This window comes from Saccostrea cucullata, unplaced genomic scaffold, assembly GCF_032062105.1.
Source record: "Saccostrea cucullata isolate Sc308-1 unplaced genomic scaffold, CSIRO_AGI_Scuc_v1 ctg494, whole genome shotgun sequence".
Taxonomy (NCBI): domain Eukaryota; kingdom Metazoa; phylum Mollusca; class Bivalvia; order Ostreida; family Ostreidae; genus Saccostrea; species Saccostrea cuccullata.
The window spans coordinates 118,873-134,762 of NW_026936234.1; the positions used below are offsets into that span (position 1 = coordinate 118,873).

Here is a 15,890-nt window from a genome sequence, read left to right on the forward strand (position 1 = left end):
TCAAGTATAAAAATTTCGATATGGAAATGAACCGAAATAATTTGTGTACATTTTGTCTACGGTTTTTGAAAAAAAAAAAATCAGAAATGACAAGTGTGACAGTTTGTAATCGTTTAGAAACAGGGAAATCAGAGAGATTAAAGATCAACTCTGTAAACTTTAAAGGTTCAGTTAAACAGCTTAAAGAGGGAATTTCAAAGAAGATAAAAACGTCTGATACCGAGTTTGGTAAGACTGATATTGTGCTCAGCTGCACAAAAATTATACCTACACCATTTACTAGCTAAAAAGTCAAATTCTAAGGTTATTCATTTATAAAATAACTTATTGGAGTTTTCAACGTCAGTGTGCAATTTATGACAGTGACAAATTTATTGTTTTTCAATTTGATCTCCTCTTGAACTACCCATACAGTGCTTTAAGTAGTTTCGGATTTTAAGCAGTTCCGGATAATTTTCGTTTAAAAATGAAAATTAAACACACAAAATGGTTTCTGTTTTTTGTGAATTTTTGTATAAACGAAGTTGAATTTATTGTCTAAAATCTAGACGGTAAAGCAAGATCATAATGTCCGTCTCTCATTCCATGTTAACAGCTCAATGTTTACTACCAGAAGCGCTTTATTTACGTTGAGTAGAAAAATTACATGCTGTTTCTAAAGTTGTAGGTGTTTTTTGAAACTTTTTAAGGGTACCCATTTAATTCGTGAAGTGTGGATAAGACACTGGTGTTTCTGCTTTCTCAAGAATTTTGGGTTTTCTAATACTACGAAGCATCTCCAAAATAATGAGCAATCTTCACAACATCCCAATTTAAGTAGTTCTGGATTTACTACGGACGGTGTTTTCTCAAAGGACTTGTACACCATACAAGATTAAAAAAAAAATTAAAAAGGACAAAAATATAATTTAATTCTTCATTGAAATATTTGTAAATAATTAAATTGATTTTAAAAGGGGTGAGAAAGTGTATAGAAACATAAGATCACTTCATGTTGAGATTAATTCATGTTTTTATTTTCAATAAATTTGCTTAAACATCATGTTTTCTCCTTTATATTTTTATTCATATAATGCATATATAAATTACATGTTAAGGTCTCATTGTAGGGAATTCTCTACAAATTGATCATTTACAATGAATTTTGATACGATTTCAATTTAATAATCTCCATAAATGGCTATAACCGGAACTACTTGAAATTTTCGAAACTGCTTGAATTCCCTTATATCTAATGTACGAGAGTTTTATAATATAGTGTAACATTTTTCACAAAATGCCATTAGGGGTTGAAAAGGTAGGAAAAGGACTATTTGATTCAGTTTAGAAATCAACTTTAAGTCCTACGCAAACAATACAGCGAGCGTTTTCCTAGTTGCAATCCGGAACTACTTAAAACACTGTATTTATATCCCGATAGATGTTTAGAAATGATACCTTATTTCTCAAATAATTATGTCAGACAATGTGCTCACGAAAATATCATTCTTATGTATACTACTTTATTAGTATTAATTGCCAAAGTTTATATAGAGCAGTCATTTTTGACAGAAAATTTTGTGTAAGATAGAGTAAATTTCTATCTTGTGGAAATAAGGTGTTGTGTAAATTAAGTTTAGTGATCTGGACCTGCTAGATAGAACTTGCTGTTGTTAAAATGATTGATAATTAATTGTGGGGGGCTTGTCCTGGGACAAAGTTAGAGTATTCTAACTTATCACCTTGAGCCTGTTTTACAAAAGAATTTATGACTAAGACCAAAAACTAGTTTAGGCCAGATAAAATTAATCTTTAGATTCTCATCCCCGCCCGCCCCGCGCAAAATGTACCGCCCCGGTGTTTTTTATTTCGATTTTTGGGTGCTGAAAGTATTTTCCATGTATTGAATTTGGGTCAAAGTTTAAGAGTTATCTCCCGTCTGTATCAAAAGTCACGTGTCGCTATTTATAGCAAAAGAGCCATGTGAAGAATGGCGAAAAATCGGCAATAAAAGCAGTTTAAAATATGTAAGGAAAAGATAATTTGTCAGTGTAGAGAAGGCAGAGAAGAAAAAAATAGCATAAACAAATCTAGATAGTATCAATGGCATGAGCAAATTAGAGAGATTTTAACTAAGTAAAAATAGACAAGGAAAATGACACCTGGTCAAGTTTTAAATGATCTCCAGCTGTGTGTGATTTTTCTTTGAAAAAAATAATAAAACATCGTAGGCAGACTTTAAAGAATGCTAAGAAAATGTTAAATCTTAAAACTGTTCAGGCCTAGGTTTTCCAGTAGAATATTTTATTAAAGTATATTTTATAGATTTTGCAAATATGACATATTTTAATGTCGAACATCTCAAGTCTCAAGAACGATCAAATTTTTTAGGAAGGTGGAAATCTATGATATTTCACAGAAAACAGAGGGATTTGTTGGTAAAACTAAAAGGTATTTGGGGAAGTCTGACATGCATACACAATTTATTGGTATCCCCACCTCATTTTGTTTGGCGTGTGCCGTATTTGTGTACTTGATAATTTCTTAACAATAAATATTTAATTTTTTAAAGCAAGAAGCTTCTTTCGATATTAAAAGAATATGAAAAGAATAAAATCTATTCATATTAGCATTAACATAATAACAAAAATGTTTACAAGAGTCCATGTTTTGTTGATACTTACACATGTTACAATTCAACAATTATAAAAAATAAGAAATAAAATCCGCCCACCCGCCCCGATTTTTTAGCAAATTAGGATGAGAATCTAAAGATTAATTTTATCTGGCCTTACTCTAAAGATGTAACAGAAAAGTACATCGATCCTGCAGACCGAGGAGAGATAAATAAAATCTGCTTCTCATATTTTAGGGAAATGTGTGCCCTAAATACTTTTTGTTGATTGTAATGTTTGTCCACACTAAGTAAAACAAAGAATGGGTGAACTTAACGCCCTATTTTGGATCTTTGTGACTCCTCTTCCAAGCTGTAAATGAAGTGAATCCAAAATATATGACAAGCAATGGAAAGAGCTACGTATACTTGGTTATATTGGGTGGAACATTTGTACAAAATCAATGCCCTGTTGCCATGTATCAAAGTTGAAGCAGTGATACATAAGTGTTGTCTTCCGGAATTTGACTTGTACCCGGAGTGGTTTTTAGGTCACATAATCAATATTTATAGGAGGCGGGGCTATCGATCGGTGTCATTGTTGACATCTCTCTCTCTATCCCTCTCTCTCTCTTTCCAAAAATTCAAATACGTGTTTAACATATTACAGCGATGTCAATATGATATTATTGAAAAAGTGTGATGACACGCAAAATTAAAACAAAATTTAATTTGCTAAATTCTGAAAAGTGCAACCAAAGATGCTCAAAGATATGATTTAGAACAAGGTCAGGTAGAAGAATACAATATGTAACTGCTTTCACGAGTACACTAGCAGGTGGACATCACGTGATGAATTATAATATTTAATAGGTCAATCGCAGTCATAACAATGGAAGGGAGAAGTTTGTCTTGAACACTTTTTTTGTTAAATTCAATATGAGCGCACGTTTGTCGGCACTTCTCCGTTAAATATGACATTATTTTGTTCAATATACAACTACAGTTTTCTTAAGAACAGCCGACAAACATGCGCTGACTATGTATTCAGTCGATGAAAAATGTGTGACCCTGATTATCTATTGATATTAAAGAAATCTTCAGGCACCATGCCTTCGATATTCATTTAGTTTACCCAGAAAAGAGTGTTTTAAATTCCCATTTGTACCATGAATACACGGTAAAGATGAATACACGGTTAAGATATCGGGGGTTTAATTTTATATGATGGAAAAAAATAAACATTTTATGCAACTTAATTTACGGCATTTTCTCTGGCCAGTTAAGTCCACCCATTCTTTCATGGTTGATATATAGTTTGGTTTCTCCAAAACTTGTTCTTAAGGATCAAGAATTTATATTATGATTCATTACATTTGTACATACTGTAAAAGCACAAATATTCATGGGGAATTAAATTTCATTTATTTCGTTGTTATATAACAATTATCAACAAAATTAAATCCCACACGAAATTTTATATGACTATATATTGAAAAGGCTTACTCTCAAAACAATGAAATTGAATGCCCATGAAACTATTTTTGATGACAAATCAACGAAATTTTATCCCCACGAAAATTTGTGCTTCTACAGTACTATTATAGTATAAAGCTGAATAGATATATTTATTAGAAAATGTAAGTAAAGCTTAAATATTTTTTATATAAAGACATCAAGACATTATTTTTTTTTATTAAAATAATTCCATATTCCATGTTTTTGAAACAGTTGTTAACTGTGTAAATGTAAATGATATTTTACATACATACCATATACATGATATAGGCGAATATGTTAATTCTTTAATTCTTTTCAAAAAAGTCAAATCTTAAAGTGTTTCCTATCATGTACAGTAAATATCAAGAATTAACATCAACAAAAATTTAAAATGGAGATAAAGTCAATTCATTTATGGAGCAAAATTTTTAAATATTTATGTTGAAAATTTTACAAAAATTATATTAAATGAAAAATGTGATAATAAAAATGTTTATGTTTGATATTGCTGTCTTTTGTCATCATCATTTTATGTCTTAAATTTTCTGCTTCAACAGAGGTAATCTACTGTGGACAGTGTTTAGATGAACAAAAGCCTTTGGATACATATGGATTGAGAGATGGAGTTACCTTGTATCTGGTCAAAAAGTACAAAAAGGAGCCAACAAAATCACCAGGTACAAATAGCTTCAGATTCTCTGGAGCTGGTCTGACAACAGAGTACAGTATTTGTAAAGTATTAACTTACATACAGTGTATTCTCCTTGGAGATGATGAATTAGTATAAACCAAATCATTGACTTAATTTTATGCACATTTGTTATCAATATTTGATATAAATGATTGATATTGATATGATAAGGCCTAGATAAATAAATATAAGTGTATTACTCAGAGTTACACAATTTTGTTTTTCAATTTTTGATTTAAATAAATGCTGTTGCCATAGTTACTAGGATTAGACATTTTTGGTGAAATTTATTAAATGTCTTTAAAAAATCAAAAGTTTTCATGGTTCTAGTGTTATTTTAACCAAACTCTTTGCAAAAGTAGACTACACTAAATTACAAAATACATTGAAATGGTTTTTAATTTCAATTAACAATGTTGCTAAGATTACTAAATACATGTAATATAGAAATTTATGTCAAATTCCTTTCTTTTCCTACATGTTTTGTCAGATTCAATTAAACTTTCTAGTAGACTATACTCAGATACATAATCATATTTGTTGTTTCTTTTTTTTTGTTTATTATTGTTGCCATGGTTATTACAAATAGTAATTTCTTTGAAAGGACAAGTAAGATATGGTTATGGCCAAATTTTCTAAATTTTTTCTTTATTATTTTTTTCAGAAAAGATGTCTGACATGGCTATGAGACAGTTGGTAGTGACTTTACAATCAGCATTGTTAAATCCTTCATGTAAAAACACTGTGAGTGAAATTTATTATTCATTTCTTTATGTAAAAATAATGTATATTATAGAAATTCTGCATTCCAGACCATCTTTAAAATGATGTTTGTTTGCCCTCACCTGACTCAAGGTGAAAAATTAGGTCAGTAAATAGGTGGAAAATCTGTTGTGTTTTTTTCAGAAAATTTCAGCATATATGTTGACAGGATGAGAAAATTCAGGAATAAAATGATACAATATTATATCGATTCTTGGAATGTTAAAAAAAAATGTTTTGTGTCGAGCCATTTTAGTCAGTCTGTCGATAGAGGACAAAGAAACAATTTTTCATCGATGGCCTCATACAAGTTGTCCCTAAAACCCAGGGGCCAGGGAATTTCGGATTTTCCCCACCTATAATGATGTAATCCCACGGTTATTCTGGTATTTCCCCTTTACTCCATGTTATTGGAGGAACCCCAGACTCCCCTCTACTGAAGTCCCCTTCTTCTTCAGTTCTTAGGGACAACGCTGCTCATATATGAAAATTTTGGCAGTTAACTAGTTACGGTATTTATAATTCCTTGGAAGAATGAGATTTTTGACAATAGGGCAACAACAAGCTAATCAGCAACTGAGTAAGAAATTCAAATACCGTAGTTGTCAATTTCAGATAGAAAGGATCTTAAATAGTCCAGAGGCATTGGAGCGTTTGATATCTGCCACTCCGGGACTGGAGAATGATCCTGTTGCTCTGTGTAAGTTAAAAGCACCAAATTGATTTGTTACACATCTAAAGCATACTTTCACATAGAGTAAATGTGGAAATTTATTTATGTTGATTATTTTCATGATATCAAATTATACACATACTTGTTAAAACGGAATACATGTATATACATTTCCAATTTCTTTGTCCGAGATAAAATTTCAAACAGTAAATGTACTTTATTTCTAAATATATCTTCTGGATAATCGATAGGCATGGTAAAAAAAAAAATCACGTGCGGGGCGGGACAAATAGAGACAAAAGGGGGGCTTAGAGCACATGGATTGGAGGAATCAAGAGCATGTAAATATAAGGAATAAATGTCATTTTTTTTATTTCATGACAATGATCAATTGATTTGCTTGCATGATAATTTTATGCTTAAACGCTGATGGATAATTACAGGGGGTAAAGGTATATGTTATAAATGCATTAGAGGGAAAAGAGTTAAAAGACAATGTAAAACATAATTGTGTAAATGTAAACCCACTAGTAAATGGAATTACAAACCTGTAATGCTACAGTCTCATCAGAAATTTCTAAAAAAAAAATTTATTTTTGTTTTGTGTGTGTGTGTGTGTTTTACAATGATTAATTATGTATTTAGTCATAGTTAGCTACTCATGACACTTTTGTTTTTTTTTACCTACTTTTTATTCTACTTTTCAGCCATGTTACAGGATCAAGAACTTTTAGCTATTTTGGCTCATCCTGAAAACATAAAAGAGTAGGTACTTTATATAACTGACACTGGTCTCAAATCAGATTTGCTTGGATTATTCAATAAAAAAAAAAAATGTACACCTGTACATAAAAATATACATACATGAATATATAATTGATAAGTATACAATGTATAAGTAAATATTTCATTTAAGGTATGATGGGGCTGAAATGATTCTCAAATATTCCTTGTTAAGGTTTTTACTGCAGAATGCTAGTTTAATTTTATTAACCGTATTTTTTTATTTATTTTGCAGAGTGGTAAACAAACACCCAGCTTTTGGACAAGCAGCCATGACGGTTTGTCAGATGGTGAATGAAGAGGGCTCTGGTCGAGATTCAGATAGAATTACTACAGGTACAGGGGCTGACAAATAGATTTTTAAGGCACTTGTCCAAGGGCAAGTACAAGGTCAAAATTCCCTTGCCCTACCTGAATTTTTGCTTGCCCTACCATAAACTAATAATGCATTTATAAATATTTCAAAAAAAAAAAGGAAGACAAATATTGAGTAGATCATGCAAGCCCCTATGCCCAGTTTTAAATCTATGGCTTAAATGTTGATTTTATTTATTTATTTGTCTGCGAACAAGTGGTTGATAAGCCCTGGGCATCAGGCAGTGGGATTTGCCATCCCCTGGGGTAGGTAGCTGTTAGGTAGGTAGATGTGTTTATGAAACACTGATGCCCACCGTGCCCTGTTTTCAAAATGTAGTTCATACTTAAAGATCAATGTCCTGAGGTAAAAAAAAATATAATGGAATCAAAGGAAAGGTCTTGTCCCAAGTATTGCAGTAGTGAAATAGGTAACTCCTAGCAGCAACTTTGTATAAAAGCAAGGTTTAAGTTTCTTCAAATTTAGCTGAATCTCAAAGTCACAATCATGAATAAAAAATGTTGGTACCCAAAGGAAGGTCTTGTCACAAGAAATATACATGTGGTTTATGAAATTCCTTGCACACGATTCTTTGATTAACTGGGCATAAAAACACATCAGATAAGGCATTGACTGAAAAAAAAGTAACAAATCAATATGAACTTTAAAAATTGTTTAAGCATCAGCTTGTTATTAGTTCTGTCTAAAGTATATCATACTTTATTGATTTATGAAACTAATCAAGTGTATACTTTTGATGAAATTTTTGCAGGGTCATTCTACCTGGATCAAATGTCTGATGATGAAGATGACTCAATAGCTAACAGACCTGGTCCCAGTGTATGTACTATGTACATGTATCTGCTTTCCATCAAAATATCATTGAATATTTATAAATTCAACAGCCATTCTTTAATTAATACTAATTTTTTTAGTCTGGTGGAATCACAGCCTCACAGTTAGCAGCGGCCTTAGCCTCAGCCACAGGGGTCTCACCAGGGGAGCCACCAGTCAAGTAGGTCAATCAGAGCCGAGCAATGAGATAAAGAAAGAATTGATAGAACTTGTTTATGTTAAAATACTCTCTAAATGTATATCAATGAAAAATAAGATTGAAGAGTGAAATATGTGATTTTATCAAACATCTTACAGTGTAAAAATGGTCTGAAATCCAACAAATGTGATGAGAATAAATTTCTTAATACATGTATAACCAATATTTTGTACTGTAAATATACTTTTTTTCCATGGGATCAAGGCAATCATAATATTCATTGGTAGAAAATTGTGTGGATTTCATAGATGATATACTATATTCCTTAACTGTACCTCAAGTATACTGGGGTAAAATCATGGAAAATTTTTGACTGCATAAAAAGTTTTTTTTTTTTTTTTTTTAAATTAGATAATGAAAACTCAGTTTATTTGTTTATTGTAGCCATTGCCTAACATCTTACCTGGTGCAATAACAGCAGATTTCTTCCAACAAGCCATCAGGCAAGCCCAGGAGTCAACCAATGAGGTAAACTAAAAGCATTACATTCAGACAAATAATAAATCACATTTGTGACAGCACCTTTTATAACAAAACAATTTCTTTAAGTTAATATATTCTGTTTTATTTAGGGCCCCATTCTACAGACTCAGCTACAGCAGCTGAGAGACATGGGAATCACAGATGAGGCTTTAGCTAGGCGAGCTTTACAGGCCACAGGAGGGGACCTTCAGGCAGCACTTGATATGTTGTTTGGGGATGGACAGTTTTAATGATCAGATAGTATTAATGAAAACAAAATCTTGATTTTTGTCTTTAAATGTGAAGTAAAATTTGCAAGCAATATATTTATATGAATGTGTATGTTTTTACTTCACAATAAATTGTTGTGAACATATTTCTACTTAATATAGTTTTTTTCCCACAAATATATAACAATATTCAGCCCAAGGAAGTGCACAGATGAGGGAAAAGCTGATCATATGATGTGTTGTATGTGGTATAATTTTTCCCACAAATATATACCAATATTCACCCAAGGAAGTGCACAGATGTTTTTTTGTGACTGCTGTATAAATGTTTCACTCTTTGCAAGTTGCCTATACAGGGCAGTGGTCTGAACGTTTTAGCGTTGCAAAGTATGGAATTGATCCCTGCATCACTGGTTTAAAATTCCATCAGAGACCAGGAGGCTGGTCCTTCAGACACAGGTCCCATGTTGCAGTAGGAACTGGCACAAAAAATGATTCGTCACTGCTTAAAGGACCGAAGTGCCAAGTTCAAGTTAAATTTACAATCCACCACTGGCAATCCAATGCAACATAAAAATAAAATTTATAGGGTTTTCACTTTTTAGTCATTCTTAAGTTAGAAATAAATTTTCTGAAGACCATAACACAGAAACTTGATCTGAAACTCCAGCACAACAGTGCATCAAATTCTAACTAAAGGGTGTTAAGAAAGTTCATTCCAAATTTTTATTTTATTTTCAAAAAGAAATATGACGAGAAGATATTTACAATTTGTGATATTTCATGTTTACAGTCTATTCTTGCTACTGATAAGGTTTTAACTGTCTTTTGTTGAATCAATACGGGGAGAGCAGGCATTAAAACAGGTGATGTCTGTTCAGAACAATTAGTGATGCCGCATATTTGTGACAAATATTAAGCACACAGGTCAAAACATCCTTCCAAATACTTAGCAAAAATTATCAAATCTGTGAAAATCTTCAAAATGACAAACCTATTCTTTTGAAAAGTGATATATCGTTCTTATACCTACGGTCATCAGCTTGTCTGAAGCAAGATAAGCTAGGAAGAAACAAAAGTAAATTATTCTTTATTTTCACTCAAAATGACCAGCATTTCTTTCATTCGGGTGCTTTAAAGATGTCATTTATATTTCCATTTGGAAGAAAAATCCCATAATTCCCTGCCAAACTTCCGCCAGAGTTCGTTTGTACCAAACCGTCTCTGTGTGCGGAGACGCAGAGGACTATGGGTAGTATGAATTCCCTGCTAGAAATGAATTGCTATAAATCTAAAGCACATTCTTGTGATTTTGTCAGACTTGAAAATTCCTCTCTTTAGTTTAAGCAGTACTTTGAATGATCCAAGTATATATATATTCATGATGAAGAAAGGTGCATCTAGCAAAATGGTTATTTTTTTATGCCCCCTGGGTCGGAGGGGGGGTTGAAAATATTTCATCCCGGAATGAACTTTCTTAACATCCCTTACAAGTATATATATATTCATGATGAAGAAAGGTTAGCAAAATTTGAAAATATTTCATCCCGGAACGAACTTTCTTAACACCCCTTACATGTATATATCTACCAATTCTATTGCAAAAATACTGCCTGAAAAATACAATTTACAGCAGAAGGATGGGAAAAATTATACTGCAAAAGCACAGATGTCCATTGGGGATTAAAGAACTATATGCGGTTATTAACCAACATTTGCCCCCCCAAATCAAACTTTGATGGAGTAATATTTAATTAAGTCCTTAAACAGGGGAGTATATGCTGACTTCAAAGCACTGAATAATTTCATAAGTAATGACATCATATGTACGTAATGACGTCACAAATATGACGTAAATTTCAGTTTTTTATGAATTTTGCAGAACAATGTACATATTTCGTCGATATTTTAAATAAAAGTCACCGAGCGCATGTGTGTTCAGGATAAATATTTTGATATAATGTGTAGAATGATAATATCAATGAAATATGTCAATATTGTTCCTGAACACACATGCGCTCTATAAATTTTAAAGCTTAAATTGTTGAAATTTTGTCCATTTTGTCCTCTTTCTGAAAAAGGATATAAAATCGGACTAGTTTGTGACGTCATAAAAACAGAAATTGTGAATACACTGCTCTGGAACTATAATATTTTCTGTTAACTTATATTTCTCGTACAATTTATTGAATTCAGCACATTTCAGGAAGTTTTCAAAATTTGACTTTTGTGGGGGCAAACATATGCAATATACCGCATATAGTTCTTTTGTTGTTAACAATTAATATCAACAAAATTAAATTCAACACGAAATTTGAAGTGACTACCGGTATATATTGAATAGGGTTACTTTCAAAACACAAAAATTAAATGCCAATGAAACTATTTTAACTGTCAAATCAGTGAACTTTTATCCCCAGGAATATTAGTGCATCTACAGTTAATTGTAACTGAAAATCAAACACTTGCCTCATAGCTTTTCCAAACTAAAAGAGACATGGAAAACATTAGATTTGATAACAATTTTATTGTTCACTAACACTTTTAATAAGCAGTTTATTTCATGATATGAAGTGTTGTTCTACCAATGCACTTAACGATGTCTATTATGAATAAAGCATCTCAATAACGCAGCATCACTGGGCAGGACATTTTGTTTAACGATTTACAAGTGTATAACTGTTATTCATAAAATATTCTTTTTCCATGTCATTAAGTCAAGAGAAGTTTAGCACCAGGTAAATATTTTCCTCTCTATGTCCTCTCTCCTCACTGAGCTGAATAGTTTCCTCCCTTTCCTTTCAATAAACTCAAGAGTTTCTTCCCTTTCCTCTTGGTAGACTGTAGAGTTTTATCCCTTTTCTCTTGGTAAATAGTAGAGTTTTTTCTCTTTCCGCTCAGTAAATTGTAGAGTTTTATCCCTTTCTGCTCAGTAAATTCTATCTCCCTTTCCTCTCGATGAACAGTTGAGAAATCTACCTTCCCTCAGTAGACTGGGCCTTCATCTGCATCATCATCATCATTACCATACTCCTCACCATTGTCAAAGTATGACAGAATGTAGTCTGTCTCCTGTAACAGAAAAAATCAGACCACTGAAGATGGAAATTTTGTGTATCCAATGCCATGCCAGTTTGATAAATAAAACCTATCAGTGCAAAGTATATTTATTAATAAACATATTGTAAGATAGAGAAATTGGTTTACTTGTATAATATGTTTATGATATCACATTGAAGTTTCAATCTAATAAAACCTAGCAACAGCATTCTTTAATGGTATAAAAATAGATAATATATTAAAAATGTTGTTACTGAAAAAAACAAAAACGCTCAACACTGTTTTATAAGAATTTTAATAAATGACCTTGTAAGTTATAATCCTACCTCCTCAATATCTTCCTCATCATAAACCTCTTCATCCTCCTCCTCCACGGTGCCTTCCTCTTTTTTCCCTCCTTCTTCTTCCTCTTCCTCTTCATCCTTCTCTTCCACCTCAGTTTTCTCAAGCTCCTGAGTCAAATAGATTTTCAATGATATTACACTTTCAATAGAGCCTCCCATCTTTCACATAACCTCCATACACAGGGCAATCATGAATTTCAAAATTTTGAAAGAGCCATCCATGCTTATCATAACCTTGACCTTAGTTTGTTTAAACAATACCCAGGAGCAGAGGAGAGGATTTTCAAGGAATTCACCATGATTATCAAGAAAGCTCTACTCTACCTCCTGAACCCCTGGGGCCATGAATTTTACAATTTAGATAAAGGACTCATTGTATGTTATAACCATGACAACATTTTGACTGCTTGATGTCCATAAGCAGAGAAAAAGATTTTACAAAATTTGAATTATTTTTTATGGTTTTGGCCCCATCCCTCAGGCCCAAGGGGGAGGGGGGAGAGGGGTGATGAAATTCAAAGGTTTTGTCCAACTCTGCCCAAAGATTCTCTATTAATTTGTTGAAATTGGTTTATTTGTTCCAGAGAGGAAGCTGAAAATGTTCAAAAAAAATTGAATCATCACACGCCAATGGATAGAAACAATAGGTAACCTGAGTGGCTCAGATGACTCAATGAAAATAAGGGTAATTCTCATGCAACAGTGACCTTGTGTAAGTCACAGTTAATACATAACTCTGTCATGTGAGTAATATATCTGTATCAGATATTTAATTCCTTATGCATGCATCATTCTTGCTTACCTCTAATGTCTTGGATACATCTACTGTGCTGGGTTTGGACTTTGATTTCACCTTTACTGTTGGTTTAATTTTGAGCTTTGTTTTCCTTGGCAATTTTGGTTTTAGTTCAGCTGGAAGTCTTCTCCAATCTGAAAATTGTGAATTTGTCCAAATCAGTACACATTCAAATTTTACAGTCAAATATCTGTTCCTTCAGAAGAGTAAATCTTAGTTCAATTGTTTCATAAATTCCTGAAATTTTGTTTTCCAGTTTTCTTTGTGGCTAAATATTAATAGAATACAATGTCAAAATTAATATGCAGACCAATATGCTTTCTTATTTGTTCAATAAAACCTATTGTTGATACCTGGCTTCCATTTTCCATTGACTTCTGTTATAACCTGGTATTTATCCGAGTACCTCTCAATATCCTTCTTCTTGTTTGCTGCTTGAAGGTAAAATGGAGATTTGCGAATGTTTCCGAGAAACTCCTGCTTCAAAGCCAACATATAGTCAAACTCTTCACTTTGTTCAAATGGAATTGGCTTGAACTCAGCAGTCTAATGTAATAAGAAGCATTTTTAAGGATCATCTTTTGTAAAACTATACATCTATTATTATAAAAAGGATCAGTACACATTATGGGCACTATCAATTGTACATGTATACTTTGAGACTATTTCCATCTCAATCATTTTGTTCACAATTTAATTAACTTTTACATGTTATCTTCCATTTTGATAAATATTAGAAACAAATACAGACATGATCATGAATTCATGATGATAGATCTATGTAAGAAAAAAATTTAAAAAATGAAAATTGTATTACTGGAAACAGTGGTGGTGGCTGAGAGATGGGGCCTGGTAGGGCTTCCCCTCTCCCAAATCCTAAAGCTTCTACATTGAAAGAAACATTTTTTCCTCTGCCTCTTCCTCTACCAGCCATCTGAAAGAAATATTTCACTTTTAACAATGATTAAACAATTAACTTAAGTAGTGTTACCATTATCAAAGTTGTAAGTTATTTACACATATAAAAATAGTGACTTCTACAGGTCAGGCTTAATCTCTTGAATTAGCTATAAAGCTTAACTAAGCTTTTCGATCAGAAAAGCCTGATTTAACAATCAAACTTTTTCTTAAATCATGCTGTGCAATTTTTCAGCAACTAAGAAAGTCAAAATTAGCTGCTGTGAAAGTTTTAAACTTTATACTGTTCTGAATATCTGATAACAATGCATAAAAAAAATCATGCATCAAATTGCATCTCCAGTGTAGATTTTCTATTCAAGACTTGGTTTGAACCTTGGTCTGGTCTACTGCATCTTTCTCCTCTCCTATTAGAGTATTAAAGAGACTGATATGAATACAATTGGTCTGGCACAATCTCTTGATTTATTTTGCTATACAGCTTTATTAAGCTATTCAGAGTGGCTTGATTTAGCTATTTTATCACACTTTTTTCTTAAACATACACAGTATTATTTTTTCAGCATGTACAAAACATTGCACCTTGGTGCAGTGATAATAATATTGAACTTATAACTCTTTTTGAAAACAATGCATGTGTGGCAGTCAGATGTGTTCTATTGTCAGTGGCCAGATAACTCAGTTCGTAAAGCACCTGATTGGAGATTCATGAGGCCCTGGTTCAAATCCTGGTCTGGCCCACTGCATTTTTCTCCTATCCCCAGTTGGTGCCATGCCATGCCCTGGAAGTGACAGGTGAGAGGCCTGCCTGGGAAGAGGGAGAAATGTGTGATGGTCAGATGAGTGCCATCCCTGCTGGCCAGATAGCTCAGTAGATAAAGTATCTGACTGGAGATTCAAGGGGCCTCAGCCCTGAGTTCGAATCCAATCTTTTTCACCTCTAATCCCGTTACACATGTAAAAATCACTTACCAAATTGTGCCTCCTTGAGAGACTTTAGACTAAAATTTTTCTTTAAAAAAATTTAGGGCTATATATAGCCTTAAATTTGTGACCATACAGTTACTTCTTGAATGAAATTCTAAAGGAGGTCAGCTATGGTCAACAAGATAGTTTACATCAAGAGCAATTTAAGATTTCTCCATAAAATAACAAGATAAGTCACTTTCCAATATTTCCATAAAAAATTTAAAAATACCTACTATAAACAGTCATTGGTTAATACCTACATGTACACTTACTTGTCCTTGGTTTATTAGAACTAGGTATTACACGTGATTTCACCATATGAACAGTGATATGAAAGTGAGCTGTAGATTATAAGATAAGTCCTATACCTACCAATGTCGAAAGGATTCCAACCCAAACACCAGGAAAATTTTATTTAACAAATATCTAACACTTAGATACAAATCGGAATCCACATAAACCTTAATAAACTATATACATGTAGCATGGCCATGAGTGTCTAATATACATCGGGCTCAATTTCCTACTTTCACTTTGTGTCTAGGGAGATCTAATTATGTAAATGAATCTATTCAACTTGTTCATGTCAACTTACAAGTGAAAGAAAATATTTTTTGAGAAAAAACATTTTTTTTCCATTTAAAAATTCATCGTGTTTCAAAATAAATGAATAAATATAAATATCATGTATACGTTTGAA

The 15,890-nt window shown here is 32.4% G+C and overlaps 2 protein-coding genes across 4 annotated transcripts; one reads left to right on the forward strand and one right to left on the reverse strand.

The window, feature by feature from the left end:
- Nucleotides 1–39: 39 nt before the first annotated feature.
- Nucleotides 40–9,220, forward strand: LOC134245045 (ubiquitin-like protein 7). Its single transcript, XM_062727297.1, is given in 11 exon segments — nt 40–228; nt 4,651–4,770; nt 5,449–5,528; nt 6,162–6,246; nt 6,927–6,984; nt 7,238–7,338; nt 8,130–8,197; nt 8,293–8,343; nt 8,346–8,372; nt 8,796–8,879; nt 8,984–9,220. Coding segments are annotated over 11 exon segments (957 nt in total). The 5' UTR covers nt 40–86; the 3' UTR covers nt 9,125–9,220.
- A 2,445-nt stretch (nt 9,221–11,665) lies between these two features.
- On the reverse strand, nt 11,666–15,703 carry LOC134245033 (DNA-directed RNA polymerase III subunit RPC7-like). Of its 3 annotated transcripts, none has more exons than XM_062727281.1 (6): nt 15,463–15,505; nt 14,121–14,237; nt 13,657–13,849; nt 13,310–13,437; nt 12,490–12,615; nt 11,666–12,175 (listed from the first exon to the last, which is right to left on the reverse strand). In XM_062727281.1, the coding sequence occupies exons 2-6, from the start codon at nt 14,235–14,237 to the stop codon at nt 12,089–12,091; spliced, it is 651 nt and encodes a 216-aa protein (XP_062583265.1). In that variant the 5' UTR covers nt 15,463–15,505; the 3' UTR covers nt 11,666–12,088. The 3 variants fall into 3 exon arrangements, with proteins under 3 accessions (XP_062583265.1, XP_062583264.1, XP_062583263.1); XM_062727280.1 differs by lacking the exon at nt 15,463–15,505 and adding an exon at nt 15,194–15,222; XM_062727279.1 differs by lacking the exon at nt 15,463–15,505 and adding an exon at nt 15,563–15,703 and having other exon boundaries at nt 11,667–12,175.
- Between the last annotated feature and the right edge of the window lie 187 nt (nt 15,704–15,890).

Bases quoted from the DNA above. Each gene is read 5' to 3' on its own strand.
- LOC134245033 (XM_062727281.1), bottom strand. From the start codon at position 14,237: ATGGCTGGTAGAGGAAGAGGCAGAGGAAAAAATGTTTCTTTCAATGTA. The intron at 12,616-13,309 runs GTAAGCAAGAAT...TATTTGACTCAG, and splicing joins ATGTATCCAAGACATTAGAG to GAGCTTGAGAAAACTGAGGT. The intron at 12,176-12,489 runs GTAGGATTATAA...TTTCTGTTACAG, and splicing joins ATGAGGAAGATATTGAGGAG to GAGACAGACTACATTCTGTC.